Source organism: Neomonachus schauinslandi, chromosome 3 (assembly GCF_002201575.2).
Source record: "Neomonachus schauinslandi chromosome 3, ASM220157v2, whole genome shotgun sequence".
NCBI classification, from domain to species: domain Eukaryota; kingdom Metazoa; phylum Chordata; class Mammalia; order Carnivora; family Phocidae; genus Neomonachus; species Neomonachus schauinslandi.
The window spans coordinates 11,972,101-11,987,077 of record NC_058405.1 but is presented as its reverse complement, the minus strand read 5'-3'; the positions used below and the strand labels follow the sequence as shown (position 1 = coordinate 11,987,077).

At 37.3% G+C, this 14,977-nt stretch overlaps 2 protein-coding genes across 2 annotated transcripts in view; one reads left to right on the top strand and one right to left on the bottom strand.

Moving 5' to 3' along the window:
- Positions 1-14,977, top strand: part of UBAC2 (UBA domain containing 2) — a 177,584-nt gene that overhangs the window by 28,968 nt on the left and 133,639 nt on the right. Inside the window, exons 3-4 of the mRNA XM_044913525.1 lie at positions 2,115-2,234; positions 2,783-2,892. Of these exons, the coding sequence (XP_044769460.1) occupies positions 2,115-2,234; positions 2,783-2,892 (230 nt within the window). The remainder of the gene's footprint in view (positions 1-2,114; positions 2,235-2,782; positions 2,893-14,977) is intronic.
- GPR18 (G protein-coupled receptor 18) lies at positions 9,376-10,371 on the bottom strand. The gene has a single exon (XM_021695956.1). It carries the CDS (start codon positions 10,369-10,371, stop codon positions 9,376-9,378), a length of 996 nt encoding a protein of 331 aa, XP_021551631.1.

Here is a 14,977-nt window from a genome sequence, read left to right as displayed (position 1 = left end):
CTCTGCTTCATGGGCCTTTGTGGAGAGAGAAGGCAGAATCTTTGCTTGATGGGCTATTTCTTTTCTGCTATTCTTTCTGCTTTCTTTTCTGCTATTTTTCTTTTCTGTTCTTCTTCGTCCCTCAAAGCCTCTAAATTTTTTTTTTAAAGATTTTATTTATTCATTTGAGACACAGAGATACAGAGAGAGAGAGAGAGAGAGAGCATGAGCAGGGAGAGAAGCAGAGGGAGAGGGAGAAACAGGCTCCCTGTTGAGCCAGGAGTCCAATGTGGGCCTCGATCCCAGGACCCTGGGATCATGACCTGAGCTGAAGGCAGACGCTCAATCATCTGAGCCACCCAGGCGCCCAAAGCCTCTAAATTTTTAAGAAATATCATTTATTTTTAATACTCCAGCAAGTGAATTTTCTAGTTGCATTTATTAATATTTGCAGGAAAGCTGGTTATAATGAAGCAGTTGCAGTATTTCCTTTTACTAGTAGGCACATCTCACATTCACTTCTTACTCATGGAAATGCAGTTTGCAAAAAGTTTGCAAAAAAAAGTTTGCAAAAAGAAAAGCAGTGTTAAGTCTGTTTTAATTATGATTAGTATGCATTCTTAACGTTTTTAAAAGCATTTTTGTACTTAACATTTCAGAACTTTATATTCCAAGTCTGAGTATTGATTAGATGATCTAAGCTCTTCCAGCTCTAACCTGTGCTTCTGACCAGCTGGCAACCAATTAGAGATTACCACGATCTCCCCCTCGGACATGAGATGCCATTGCAAGTCCAACTTGTTACTAGTACTTATGACTGACTGGCTTTAAATCAGAGGTTCCCTTGACCCCCTCCTTAGGTTTGATTAGTTTGCTAGAGTGGCTTTCAGAACTCTGAGAAACATTTTACCTGCTGGATTACCTGTTTATCATAAAAGGATAGGATAAAGGACACAGATGAACATCCAGATGGAAGAGATGCATTGGGCAAGGAATGGGGGGAGGACACAGAGCTTCCATGGTCACTCTGAGGTGCCATGTTATCACCACCGTGGAAGCTCTCTGAACCCTGTCCTTTCGGGTGTTAATGCAGCCTTCATTAAATCATTGACCATTGGCAGTTGATCCAACCTCCAGCCCCTCTCTGTTCCCTCATAGGTAGGTCAGAGGGTAGGACTGAAAATTCCAACCCTCTAATCCCAAGGTTGGTTCCCTTGGCAACCAGCCCCCATTCTTAGATCCATCTAAAAGTCACACACTAACATAAAAAAAGACACCTTTCTGGCTTTCATCAGTTAGGAAGTTGAAAGGATTTTAAGAGCTCTGTAGCAGAAGTGAGAGTAAAGACCAAATCTATATTTCTTATTATAAGTCGCAGTATCACAGAGTGTTAGTGCAAATTATGGTATGTAACCTACTACCTTTTCTTTCTTTGCTAAATACTCGATTAGCCGTTTTAAGCATAATACTCTACTTCTGGAACACTGACATCTTTTCTTCATGGTGATGTAATTGATACCATTGCTCATGTTGGCTTTATCAAGTTTCTCTGAAAGTCTTTCAGTTACTTATCCAAATTACTGCTTTCTGTCAGAATATAATATTCTGTATTATTTCAGTTGCTATAATGCACTTCTTCTGGACCCTGGCTGCATATTAGAATTATCTGAATAAACTACACACACACACACACACACACACACACACACACGTTGATGCCAAGACCTCACAGTAGACCAGCTGAGTTGAAAAATCTAGTGGTAGGCCTAAACATTGGTGTACTTTTTAAAAAAAATCCCCAGGGGATTCCAGTATGTGGCCAGCCCTGAGAACCACTGCTGTAAGGGAACATAAGGGCCCTTTGGCCCCAAGTTGGTATCTTTCTGATTTGGGGGATTAATTTGGTTTATCTGGCCAAATACGCAAGAGTCCCCTTCTAATGCCCTGCTTTTTGGGCACCTGGGCTGTAAAGGTGGGGACCTGCCTACATGGAGGAGTTTTCCTTTTGTGTGTATATCATTATTTTTATTAAATTAGCGTATTAAAAATAAGCAGTATAAAGTAAATGTAATAAATTTATAAGGCAGAAATCTGAACAAATCTTACTCATTATTCTTTTTTAAATCCCCATTTAGATTTGGAGGTTGATATGTGGAAGAATAATTTGTCTTGATTTGAAAGATACTTTCTGCAGTAGTCTGCTTATTTATAATTTTAGGATATTTGAAAGAAGATATGGAAGCAGAAAATTTGCAGTAAGTTTTTATGTATTTTCCCTTTGCTACTTACGTTATGGAAAAAAAGTATTTTTGTTTTCTTATTTTTAAATAGTTTTGTTAAGCTTGATGTTATTACTAACAATTATCTCTTAATTACATGGTCCTCTATCTGATTTGGAACATGGATATTAGCCAAAGAAAAATTTTAAATTTAAGCCACTTGCATAATAAAATAATAATGGTAATGATAATAGATAATATCAGGTGTGAGTGGCTAGTAAAAATTTTTATTAGGATTTTACTTCAGTAAAATTTTAATCACTTATTTTGCTTAATGGTTTGTGTGTTACTTGTTAAAAATAAATCAAGCTATAAATATCTTCTTTTTTTTTTTTACCATACTTAGAAATTATGAAAGTGTTAATGCATTGCACCAATATGGCTTTACTCCCCCATTTTGAAAACTCTATGCTAATAAAAAAAAATTAAAAGAAATAATGTACCTGAGCTGGTTCTAATTAAATAAATGTTAGTTTATTTTTTGAAGACTCCTTTCAATAACGTTCTTCCTGTTTTGTTTTTAGTCCTTTTTGCTGGGTTCCTGGGTTTTGTCGGCCTTGGCTGACTTCGTCCTCGTTGAGGCCGTGTGGTATTTCTTTGGTATCGCTGCAGCTGGGAATTTGCCTTCTGGATTGTAAGTAGCTCTCAGAGATTAGCTTAATAATTACTTAAATCTGATTTAAGTTATTGTACATGGAAGTCAGTAAAAGAATATATTAAACTCATAGATGCTGTAAAATTGATTTTTTTTTTTTTTTTTTTTTTTAAAGATTTTATTTATTTATTCATGAGAGACAGAGAGAGAGAGAGAGAGAAGCAGGTTCCCAAGGAGCAGGAGCCCGATGCGGGACTCGATCCCAGGACCCTGGGATCATGACCTGAGCCGAAGGCAGACGCTTAACCATCTGAGCCACCCAGGCGCCCTGTAAAATTGATTTTAAGGGCAAAAGAATCCAGTGTATACTTAGTCACTTTTTCATTATGTTCTTGAAACAGAATCTGTATTACACTCACTCTTCTTTCCAGCTTTGAGATCCCATATTTTAGAGAATTTTTAATGAATGTCCTGTTCTGGTCCAGAGGGTAGAATTAATTTTGTATTTTTATAGTGAAATTTTGTCTGTAGTTTTATGAACTAATTAAACAAAATTTAGTTAGATTAGATTTGGAAACAATTTGAAGTTAAGCTTCTGAAAAATGATGTTTTTAAAATTGATATTGTTTAGATACTTCTGCCAAAGATAAAACAAAGTTTATAACTTCATAGCCAGCCTGCAGTGGCCAACCTAACTCAGTGTTAGGTAGATCAGAGGGTAGGACTGAAAATTCCAACCCTCTAATCCCAAGGTTGGTCCCCCGTGTGTGTGTGTGTGTGTGCTTTCATATTGTGTTGATCTTCTTTAAAAATAAAACAAAACATGTATTGGTTTATGAAATAACTAGTATCTAAAAGTAGAGTAGCACATATAAATGACCTTAAAGCATCTTGGAATTAAGTATCTGAGAGATGAAATACTGTGAAATAAAGATACATCAGATATTTAAAATTCTGTGTGTACTAACTTCTGCCTTATTTTAATTTAGATATGTGTTTTTAGAGAACTGTTTGGGTACTGAATGTATCTTAATTCAGATTCACTTTGGATCTCTACCTTAAAAATATAGTTAGTTAGTGATCTAATAGCCTTCACACTTATGTTGTTAATATTTACAGTGTAGCCTTTATGGGATTTACTTAATTATTATTGCACTCATTAAATAACTGTTGACCGTTAGCTGTTTTAATAATGTGTGATTCCGAATGATATCTGAATGGAGAGACACAGTGAGAGAGGGAACACCAGCAGGGGGACTGGGAGAGGAAAAAGCAGGCTTCCCGCCGATCAGGGAACCTGATGCAGGGCTTGATCCCAGGACCCCTGGGATCATGACCTGAGCCGAAGGCAGACGCTTAACTGACTGAGCCACCCAGGCGCCCCTTGTTTTGTTTTTTTAAGATTTTATTTCTTTATTTGACAGAGAGAGAGAGAGAGAGAGCAGAGTGGCAGGCAGAGGGCGAGGGAGAAGCAGGCTCTCTGCTGAGGAGGGAGCCCGACGCGGGGCTCGATCCCAGAACCGTGGGATTACGACCTGAGCCAAAGGCAGACGCTTAACTGACTGAGCCAGCCAGGTGCCCCTAGATGGAGAAGTTTAAGTTGACTCTTTTGCTGTTGTGGAAAATAGTGTAGTCATCAGGACTGATTCATATTGATTCAGAAGAGAAGCAGTGTTACTAAGTCATTAGTTTTCCCCAAACATTTCTCATCTAGGCTAATTCTTTTTGGTTCTTTCTACGGCCTCCTGAGATATGGAAGTATATTGAAAGACAATATGAATGTTAATTCAGCCATCACCTGAATGAGAACATATTTCTCTTTCCTTTTCAAATCATGAAACATTACATATGGCTTTTTAGAGTCCTGAAGCTTTCTCAAACATAGACTTCTTGGAACATAAATCTTTGTTTCAGTAAACTCTGCATTTTGTGAATACATCTTTCATTAGATGTTAGCAAAGCTTCAGAAACTCAGGAGAGGAAACTACTCTTTTTTTAGTCAGCGTGCTTTATAATTTGCAGTATTCTTCACATAACCTCTTGTTACCCTTTTTCTTTTGCTGCCAATGCCAAATTTATTTGCACTCTCTACAATTCTTCATTTCTATTTAATTCTCTCTCTCTCTCTTTTTTTTTTACCTGACTGTAGTTAAAACTTGTCTTAGAAATGTCCCTAGTGGGCGCCTGGGTGACTCAGTTGGTTAAGCAACTGCCTTCGGCTCAGGTCATGATCCCGGAGTCCTGGGATCAAGTCCCACATCGGGCTCCTGGCTCAGCGGGGAGCCTGCTTCTCCCTCTGACCCTGTCCCCTCTCATGCTGTTTCTCTCTCTCTCTCTCTCTCAAATAAATAAATAAATAAAATCTTTAAAAAAAAAAAAATTAAAAAAAAAAATGTCCCTAGCAGCCAACTAATTTTTAAAGCCAGTGTCTCATTTTCATTTGTTTTATTTGCCCTTTCAGTAGCTCATAAATACTTTTGAGCTCCCATTATTTCATGAACTAACCTGCTGCCTTGAGCCCCAGCCTACTGCTCTCTCCTGGTACTTTTTGATCTTATTTATTGTGTGCAGCTCCTTTCTCAAGCTTACTCTGGGCTTCCTTGTCCACTCTCATGACGTCAGCTACAGTTAACATCTGTTGTTTGTTTCCCAGCTTTCTATCTCCAGCTCATATACTCTCCTGATCTTGCTAGAGTCATATTTCTAGTGGCTTCTAAGACTCAGAGAAAATTGTCATGTTCTGAGCTCTCATCTCTTCTGGTCTCCTCTTTTGCTGGGCTCGCATCTCCATTAATGGCATTTCCATCTACCTGGTCATCCAGTCTTTCTCTTTTCTCATCCTTGGACTAGGGCACCAGGTCCTGTTAATTTGAAGTCCTGTGTAAATCATTCATTCACCACATCTTCTCTACTCCTGCTGTCAGGTCAGTCTAAACTCTAAGATGTTATTTATTTATTTGAGAGAGAGAGTGAGAGTGAGAGCGAGCTCACAAACAAGGGGAGAGGCAGAGAGAGAGGGAGAAGCAGACTCCCCACTGAGCAGGGAGCCTGACACCGGACTCATTCCCAGGACCCCGAGATCATGACCTGAGCTGAAGGCAGACACTTACCTGACTGAGCCACCCAGGCGCCCCTAAACTCTGATCTTTTCCTGCCTAGATTGTTCCATAATTCTCTAACTAGTCTTCCTATCCACTTCAAAGCATCCCAGATAATGTGGTTAGAAATTATTCTTCCAAAATGCAAGTTCAATCATGCCAGTCTTCCTTTTAAAATCTTTTAAATCCTCATTTCCTTCAAAGTAAAAATCAGAGTCCTCCAGGATGGCAGCAAAGCAATCTGAGCAGTGGGAGCGCAGAGGCTTTGCCGTCAGATATACCAGATTTGAGATTCCAGCTCTCCCACGGTATTACTTGTGTATGATCTCGAGCAAGTTACTTCTCTCAAATTCCCTTCCTGAGCTCAGTTTATAGTGGATCCTCATATGTAAATTGAGGGTCAGAACTCTATACTTCCAAGGCAGTGGAAGAATTAAGAGAGCTCTTTCATGCAAACATCCTAGCAGTGACAACCCCCGACCCCTCATACTGATTTTCTTCTTTCCCTTTAGAGTCCTCATCATCTGGCCCCAGTCCAGTGTTTCAGGCCACTCCATTCAGCTTTCTTAACATGCTATGTATTTGTATTCTCATGCCTGCTTGGTTTTCTTTCTGCACCTGTCGCCCTTTGGCAGGAGTAATTGCCCTTTTATGTGTATTCCAGCAAATTTATTAAGATCCCTAGCGTTTATTACATTGTCATTGTCATTATGACCTGGGCCTTCCATGCCATCCTTCTGGCTGTTTGAGGGAGAACTAGTTTTACTTTATGTACTCAATTGCCTTACCTTCTGTAATGTTGAAGGGGTAGCCTTGATTGCAGTGTAGCCCATAAGACTATAAGGTAAGGTCTTTGAACCGTAGACCTGTTCATTTCTTTTCTAGTGTCCTGCATAGAAATTATACGTAGCATCTGATACATTCTCAAGACTGTTATTTGAAATTCAGAAAATGTCACCATTGTGTTTTGAAAGTAAAGATAACTCCATTAAAAGCTATGTATATTAGGTGCTTTTTAAATTTATTTATTTATTATTTTTTTTAAAGATTTTATTTATTTATTTGAGAGAGAGAGAATGAGAGAGAGCAAGCACATGAGAGGGGGGAGGGTCAGAGGGAGAAGCAGACTCCCTGCCGAGCAGGGAGCCCGATGCGGGACTCGATCCAGAGACTCCAGGATCATGACCTGAGCCGAAGGCAGTCGCTTAACCAACTGAGCCGCCCAGGCGCCCTATTAGGTGCTTTTAGAAACCCATGCCTCTCACACAACTGTCCTTAAATACCTATTATTTTTTAGTTATTAGTATTTACATATGGATGTTATATTGTTTCTCAGAATTGAAACTCTTCAGAATAAGTGGAATTTTGAGTTTTCATACATCATGTTAAAATGTATCTGATTACAGCCTAATAAAATTATTTTTTAATTGTGCTTTAGATTATCTGTAGTTTTACTGTGAGAACCATAACATGTATTTTCACTTTGTGTCAATAAAGTTTTTTGTTGTATTTTATGCTCCCAAGTTAAGTTCTTCTCATCAAGAAAACCCATTGCAGAGAACTTGCCATTTAATAAGTTAGCAAGGGGCACCTGGCTGGCTCAGTTGGTGGAGCATGCACCTCTTGGTCTCAGGGTTGTGAGTTCGAGCCCCATGCTGGGTGTATTTAAAAATAAAATCTTTAAAAAAATTCAAAAAAAAAAAATTAAATAAATTACGTAAGAGTAGATTAGACTGTATAGTTGAGAGTAGGCTATGACCGTATATACATACCATAAACCTATATATCAAATATAGGAGTTATTTCCCATGTTTCAGAAATAATAATTTGTTTAAAAGATATTTGCTAAAGTATCTTGCTCACTTGACTATTTAAACTAAAAACTTCAAGTAGTTTTCTCTTTGTGGAGAAACTACGTCTAAGAGAAACTATGTCTCAGTACCATCTTGACTCCTTTATCTTATGTAGCTCTGAGAATGTTTATGTTCTGTGAACTTGTTTGCTTTTTATTATTGAAAACTGGTGGTTGACATAACAGGAACTTGGTTTCTAGTCCTGGTTCTTCAACTGAGCAAGTCACATAACCTCTTTGGACTTTAGTTCCTTTATATATAAAACAGAAGAGTTAGACTAGAAGATCATGTAAGGGATCTTCTAGTATTAAAACACTATTTTATGATTAGCCTTCTTCATGTTTACCTTTTTTTTTTTTTTTTTTTTTAAGAATATGAATTTACCCATGTTAATTATAGAAATCCATTTCTACCTAATGCATTTATTTGATTCTTAGGATCCATTAGGAGGGGATCATGTTAAGAGTAATGAAAGTGATTTAGCAGAGAGGAAGTTATGATAGACTCATTTTCATATTTCCATAATATTTAGAATAATATGTGCTTTACAGATTATAGTTCACTTCCTTTTCTTTTCAAATGGGGAAGTTACTTGGTTTGTTACTTTATTAGGGGAAATTAAATGGCAAGGCTACGGTAAGAATCCCATGTCCCTAACTAGTGCTGTTATACCATGACATATGGCCTGGGAAAAAATCATTCTCTTGTAATGTGATGTTTAATCAATAAGAAGAGCAAACTGTTTATATTGGAGAAATATATTTTACCCTACAGCAGGAAATTTCATGTCATAGGAATGAACTTGGGTTATTGGGTTGAAATAGATTCTCGGATTGGGTCTCCTGCATTGGTTTTATGTAGAGTCTGGTGCACAGTAGGCTCTCAGTAAGTGTTTATTGAATGACTATTATCTGTTTGCAAAAAAAAAAAAAAAATGAATTCAGAGTAGGGGAGGGCTGATGGGAGATTGCCTTCGCAGGCCCCTTCAGGTGATTGCTCCTGTTAATTTTGGTTGGTGACATGTAACAGTGATGGGTTGAACATAGTTGTTTGTGTAGGAATCTTGGAAGTTTGGTGTTTAGAACACAAAATATAGTAAGATTTAGCCCGTCAATACTGAGTGTAAATTAAACCAAAGGGAGCTTTGGTTTGGGTTTAATCAAATTATAATTTAACAATTTAAACTATTTTGAACAGTAAGTGGATTTTCTTTTCTTTTTTTTTGGCCTACTGACTTGATTGACGTCAACCCACTTGCACGTAGAATTAAATCCAAAACGTTGTCAACTGTGTATTTAGATAAGGCTTCATTGTGAAATACAAATTGGATATTTTTCTCCCAGTAACTCCAAATATGTTTTATACAAGTTTTGAAAAAAAAAAATGAATTCATTAAAATAATTAAGAATATTTAATTATGTTGTCACATACTAAGATCCCACAAAAGTGTTTTTAAATTTGTTTTTTTCAGGAGAGAAGGGACTTGGTAATATCATACAGAATATCCACTGGCCTTAGGGTAGTTAGTAAAGTGAATATAAAGAAACTAAAGACAAAAACCTGCTTATCATTCAAAGCATTTCACTGTTTATATTGCTTAGTGACCGTAAACTACCTGATCGGAAGCTTTTTCTGCGCACGCTCCGAAGGTAATTGCGGTAGAGCATGACACTAATGACTCGAGCCTGAAATTGTTTTGAAACAATGTAGTAGAGAATCACATCCAGGCAGGTGCTGAGGTTCATGAGGAAGGTGGTAAAGGCTCCCCAGGGATTGTAACTGTTCTCATCCCCTTCCAGCATCAGGAAAGCAAAACAGACGTGGAAAGGCATAAAGCAGATGAGCACCTGCACCATGAGTGTGATGATGATTCTTATAGACTTCTCCTTGACTTTTGGTTTCAGCTTGGATGTCTTCCCGTGAAGGAGACTATGAATGATGACTAAGTAGCACCCAATCATGATGAACAGGGGAATCAAGAAAAAAAGTATCAGTCGAGTGAAGTTTAACATGTTAATAGCTTTTAAGTGGATGATGTCAGAAATCTTCAGGCAGGTGGGGGGTGTGGAGGCCTTATCTGGATCTTCATAGAGCAGTAAAAGTGGGATGGTAGTTGTCAGGGTCATTATCCAGACTCCCACACATGCTAGGACGGCTTTGCCTGTGTTTTTAAGTTCTTTGGCATATTTTGGCTGCACAATGGCCATGTATCTGTCGGCACTAATAAAAGCAAGAAGCCATAGAGCAATACTTGGATAAAACACCGTGAGAACCCCAAGAATCTGGCAGAAGTACTCTCCAAATGGCCATTCGCCTTTTGCATAATAAAACATCCGAAAGGGTAAACTCATTATAAATATTAAGTCCAGTAATGCTACATTCATCATATAGATGGTTACAGTGGTTCTCTTCTTGGTGGTACAACTAAAAACCCATAAGGCAGTGGCATTAACAAATAATCCGATTATGAAGATACAGCTGTAGAAGATAAGGGCTGCGATCTTGTATTCTTCTGGGTATGAATCATTCAAAGGGCCAGGTTGAACTTGATTGTGAGGAGTGGTCATCTTATAGTTTGTTGGGGGAACGACACTTAGAAACTGTAAAATAGTTAAGAAGAATAGGAGGAATAAAACCTTTCGTTGAAAAATAAATGCTTGACACTCTCATCCTTGACTTGGCATGTCAGTGGATTTTAATTATAAGAGTATTTTGTGTTGTAGAGTCAACGTGTGTGTCTTAGTGTTTATTAAGAAATACATTTCCTAGGTATTATTACTAATATGCACTAACCTATTAAAATGGTCTGGTGTGTTATAAAACATTGGCAAATTTATTCATTTTCTCTCTCTCGGCTCACCTCCCATTCCCCCTAAAGAATAACCTTTTTTTTTTTTTTTTAATGATTTTTCCTGTAGTGTGAAATTGGGTAGCAATTATTCTTATAATAAACATTCTTTGATTGGGACTAATTGGGAGAAGGCCATTCTGAATTTTGAATCTTACAAAATAGTTTGCTACTTTTTTATCATCTTTATTCTGTTTAAATGTTTTGTAACCCAGGTTAGTGATGTCCAAAGGATGAATTTTTACTCATTAAATATAGTTTTAATATATAAAATGTGTATTAGAAAACTAATAAAGGAACCACATAACTGGTTAATTCATAGTAATTCTCATTTGAGAGCAGGAACTTTTCCTTTTGCCTACTATATCCCCACTGCTTCTTGAGCCCATAGGAGTACTCATTAAATTTTTGCTGAATTGATGGGTGAGTGAAGGAGGGACCCACAGCAACTGCTCTCTGGTTTGTCAATGAATACTTGCTTGGTTAGTTATTAAACCTATTTATTTTTAAGTGGAAACACTTCCTCATAGTATTACGTTCTTTCTCAATTACCATAGGTCTAGAAACAGCAGTGTGTTGCGTCATGGTCCACAGATTAAGAGCTTGACTCTTAGAACAACAGATGAGCTAGTTTTTCATGCACAGTTGGAAGTGCCTAACACTGGCTTCAAATGGTGTTTACCAGTGTCCTAGAAATGGATGTCACTGGTGTGCACAGAAAGCAACACCTCGGGAAGAGGACATGGCTAGTATAGTAACTCTCATGCCCTCCCTCTACCTAGAGAAACTTAAGTATTATTTGTCAAATTAAATTTAAAAAAGCAATATCAAAGACAAGTAGTTATTAATTAGAAGTCACTCAATAACTTTAGGTGTATGCAGGAACTAACTCCCATCAAACAATGTCCATTTCTAATGGAAAGGAGTTTCGTTGTGATTGTAAATATCATCGACCCTCCTCAGAGTGAAACTTCCATCACCCATGATGCAACGTCAACAACAGTGATTTTAAAAATAAACTCACTTACAAAGAGATGGAATCTTGTGGTATCCCCTTGAAACATGGAGGTGTAAGAAAAGTTTCCTTCAGAAATGTCACTTGTTAGAGTGGGCTGTCTCTAAATCAGCCCTGAGTCTTCCTTTAGTGAGAACTGTGGGGGTGATTAGCAGTCTGGTCAGTGGCATCATGGGCTGTTGATAATTTAAAATGCATTTGAGCAAAAAAATAAAATGAATTTGAGCAATTGCTGTGAACAAACACAAGATAAGAGTTTGTTCTTCCATTCCCCCCCTCCCTTTTTTCCTTCCTTCTTGACTACAGCTAGTTAGCCAAGTATCTAGGTTAGATAGGATTTTGGATTAGAATTGTATATATTAATAGCCTGTATTAAAATTTTCAAATATTGGTGTGACTAGAATTTTAATTCCTATCAAATGAGAAAAGTACTGTATAAAAAAATTAAATCTCCAGTATTATACAAAGGAGAATAATTTTGGAGGCTTGACTCTTTAAATTTTCATTGAATTTTTAAATAGTAGCAGTTGTAAATGAAATTTTGTATCTTTTTTCTCTTTTGATATTGTTTCTGGACTCCCTTCCCCCATCCTTATCCCTGAATTTTGTCACATAAATTTCATAGTTACAAACCCTTTTTGAGTAAATCTTTTAGCTCCCATTGGGCTCAAGCTGCTTTTAATGTCACCAACACTTGTATTCATTTGCTTAAGGTTGAAAAAAATACGTGTGATGCATGTTTTAAAGGCATTACCAGACAGATTGTGTTGTGCTGTTGTACACACAAATACATTTTTGGATAAATATTAAAAAGTGATTGGCTTTCAAGTCAGTATTTTAAAAACTTTAGATTCAGTAACTATAGTCTTTTTTTTAAAGATTATTTGAGAGGGAGGGAGGGAGGGACTGGTGGAGGGGCAGAGGGAGAAGGAGAGAGAGAATCTCCAGCAGACTATGCGTGTTGGGCGCTTGATCTCAAGACCCCGAGATCATGACCTGAGCTGAAATCAAGAGTCAGACACTTAACTGACTGAGCCAAGCAGGCACCCCTTAGTCTTTTTTTTTTGAAGCATTTAAGTACATTTTGTGGAACACAGTAATTGAAACCAAGTGACAAAGACTCCTAAATATGATTTATCATAGCAGCATTTTCCTTAAGTTGAAAAAAATTACATTTACTGTTAATGTAAAACAATGTTGAAAATAAATAAAAAATCACATTAATAGTGTAGGAAGATGACAGCATAACCCATTTCAAAGTCCTTTGCCAGCACGGTGTCAGAAATGTATTGTTAAATTATTTTGAAACTTAGTAAGTATAGCACTACTTTTTTTTTCTGTCACATACAAAGTTATTACAATATTATTGACCACTTCTCCCATGCTGTACTTTTCATCCCCGTGCCTTACTTATAACTGGAAGTTTGTACCTCTTAAGTATAGCATTACTTGGTGATAATCTGTGATGAAATTAACTAAATGCTACTTACCTCCTGTCCATCAAAAGGCTGTGTTAGAGAGGAACATTTTTCATCATATCCAGTTATGTAAAAGAGATATCTTGTGTTAAAATAGCATTTTCTAAAAATGGTATATTTAAGAAATGCAGTATTTCTTTTGTTTTAGGTTCTTCTTTTCATTTACAAAGTTGTTTCAAATACAATACTTGGCATAGGAGTTGGTACTCCTTCGGCTGTAATTGCTGCTTTGTCTCTTTCAGGAAGTACTCTCTGAAATAAGGCGTTTTCAGCTTATGACTTTACCCTGGATGTGGTTTCTCTCACAAATGATTTGTTTATGAAGTCATGATTAGCATAAACTCCGCTTGAAATGAAGGCATATAGTTAAGAGAATCAAACAAAAAGAGGAAAATGTATTTAGTTCCTTTACTTTGATGCTTAAAGTCTGCATCATCTATTGAAGGAGAATGAGATTTGATGTTGACTAGGATGGGATTCATAGTATAGCTTCTTCACTCTTTAAGCTGTGTGACTTTGTCTAGTTACTTAACCCTTCTGAGTCTCTGTTCCTACTTAGTCTCTATACAGTTAAGATAGAGATAATACTCATCTGATAGGATTGTGAGAACTCTAAACCAGAAAAATCCAAACCAGAAAAATCCCAAGTGCTTAACATAGTGCCTGGCATTTTGTACTAATTTAGGTACTCCTAAACAGAGTTAACCCTTTATCACAAAGTTCCTGAAATCATAAAATACCCACTTTTATTAAGATATTTCTAAGTGGTTAAAATTGGGATCCTTGGTTATTTGCTTCTGCCTTGCATATGCATTTATGCACTTTGGTTTGCCTTTTTTTTTTTTTTTTTTTTAAGAGAGGGGAGGGAGTGGGGGGGGGGGGGGGGGGAGGGGAAAAAAAAAAAAGAAAAAAAATTTAAAAAAAACCCCCCCCCCCCCACCCCAAGCACAGGGCTCAATCTCACGACCTTGAGATCATGACCTGAGCGGAAATCAAGACTCAGATGCTTAACCGACTTGAGCCACCCAGGCACCCCTTCTTTATTTTTTAGTCCCCAATGCATTCTATCCCTTTTCTGTCACATGGAAGTCTAGAAATAATCCCTTTTGTATAAACATCTCTGCAAATTGCTAAGAAAGGACTGGAATTCTTCAGTGGAATAATTTGCATGTTGGGAGTATTTTAACCTCGGAAGGGAATTGAAACCAATAGAAAGGGAAGTGAGCAACCCCAATCATCGCCTGCCTCATTACATTAAATTTTTTACTTTCTCTTTTCTTAAAAAAAATATTATCTCATTTGCTTGTCTTAAAATTTTATCTTTATTTTTGGTGATACATGATTTGTCAACTTTTAAAAGGTACATGAACTTAACTATTTGCTTTTTGAATTTAAGACAGTTTGAGGGCCCTTGCTCTTTTTGTCCTCAGATAAAAACCATAGTAAGTCTGTGACTTATAAAAGTTACCTAAATTCTTGTCTTTGGTGATTAAGTACTTTTGATTGTGATAACCTGCCATCATCATAGTAACAGGTTTTAGAAGCATTGACAGCAACCTAAGCAATTCCTTCTTGTGTCGATGAGGGTGCAAGGCCCGAAGAGGGCCAGTCCCTTGCTGAGGAACTCAGACCCCGGCCCCCCCCCCCCCCGCCCCAAGGTCCTCCCTTTACCACCCTGGCTGCTGGAATAAACTTCTTGTTACGAGGTGAATGCATCAGCATATTCACCAGACAGTATTTATTCATTGCTCAGTTACATTGCATGGATTTATGTTTTATGTGCAGTTTGGGAGTTTGATATTTCAGCTGGATTAGGAACCTCTTATCTGCAG

What these genes read in the sequence shown, in the direction of transcription:
- GPR18 (XM_021695956.1), bottom strand. Translation starts at nt 10,371, where the DNA reads ATGACCACTCCTCACAATCAAGTTCAACCTGGCCCTTTGAATGATTCA.